General features: G+C 59.5%; 1 protein-coding gene across 1 annotated transcript in view; it reads right to left on the bottom strand.

Moving 5' to 3' along the window:
- The window catches only part of ITGAE (integrin subunit alpha E), a 69,717-nt gene that overhangs the window by 7,268 nt on the left and 61,297 nt on the right, over nt 1-1,152 (bottom strand). The window contains exons 27-28 of the mRNA XM_070393302.1: nt 1,034-1,090; nt 656-751 (exon numbers count right to left, since the gene is read on the bottom strand). Coding sequence (XP_070249403.1) covers nt 656-751; nt 1,034-1,090 — 153 coding nt within the window. The remainder of the gene's footprint in view (nt 1-655; nt 752-1,033; nt 1,091-1,152) is intronic.

Here is a 1,152-nt window from a genome sequence, read left to right as displayed (position 1 = left end):
TTTGGCTCAGTGGATAGAGCTTCGGCCTGGGGACGATTCTGATCAAGGGCATGTACCTCGGTTGCAGGCTCCTCCCTGGCCGAGGCCCTGGTCAGGGTGCGTGCAGGAGGCAACCAATCAATGTGTTTCTCTCACATCAATATTTCTCTCTGTCTTTCCCTCTCTCTTCCATTCTCTCTAAAAATCAATGGAAAAATATCCTAGGGTGAGGATTAACAAAAAATAAAAATAAAAAATAAAAGGTGGCTGTGAGGAATGTTCGGAGAAGGGCATGGCAAGGGCAGAGGCGAGAAGAGCAGACAGAAGGTTGGGGCAACGTTCTGGGCCAAAGAGGGCAGCCTGAACGACAGGGTAGCAGTGGCCAAGCAGGAGTGAACGGACTTAGAATGTATTTTGGAGGTGGGTGGAATAGGAGAGTTTGCTGTGGGTATAGACATGCGCCAGTAAGAAAGGGAGGAGGCCCAAGAAGTTCCTAGACAGTAACTGGAGAGGTGAGCTGCCCCGAGTAACGGGGTAAGGAGCGGGTTGGGGCCGAAGGGGGGCCAAGGACATGTGATACTGGAGATGCGCGGTCCGGCCACGGCTCTTTCTAGGGGAGACAGATGCCGGGAGCTGCAGGACAATCCCATCTGGAGCATTTCGCAGCCTCAAGTACCTGCTCAGACTGACTCGCGGCGAGCTCCGCTGCCACCGTCACGTTTTCTCTGTCGGAAGCGATGGCACAGCGCACCGAACGCCACTCCTCCACGGGCTGGGAACGGAAAGGCGGGTGAGCACCATCCCTGTCACTGTCACCCTCAGCACACGGGGCACCTGAAGGTCCCGGGGCAGATGTGAGCAGCTCCCTCGCTCCCCTGGCGGAAGCAAAGCCGCAACCTCGGCACACGAGACCCGGGGAAGAGACCGAGGAGGGCGCTGGGGCCGCCCTGCACGTGCTTTCGGGGTAAACTGCGGCCAAGTTGTCCCCGGGCCCTTCCGGTCACCCGCTTCAGACCCTCCTCCCTCCCTGGCCTCTCGGGGCCGCCGCGCTCACCTGAACCGCCTCGCTCCCACAAGCGCGCTCCGGACGCTGGGTGCACACGGTGTGAGCCTGGAACGAGAGCCATCCCCGCGACGAATGAGGACGCGAAACCGCCGTGGGAAAGCGTCCCC

This window comes from Myotis yumanensis, unplaced genomic scaffold, assembly GCF_028538775.1.
Source record: "Myotis yumanensis isolate MYYU_CA2020_CCGP unplaced genomic scaffold, mMyoYum1.0.hap1 SCAF_16, whole genome shotgun sequence".
Lineage (NCBI taxonomy): Eukaryota > Metazoa > Chordata > Mammalia > Chiroptera > Vespertilionidae > Myotis > Myotis yumanensis.
This window is presented reverse-complemented; position numbering and strand designations above follow the sequence as displayed.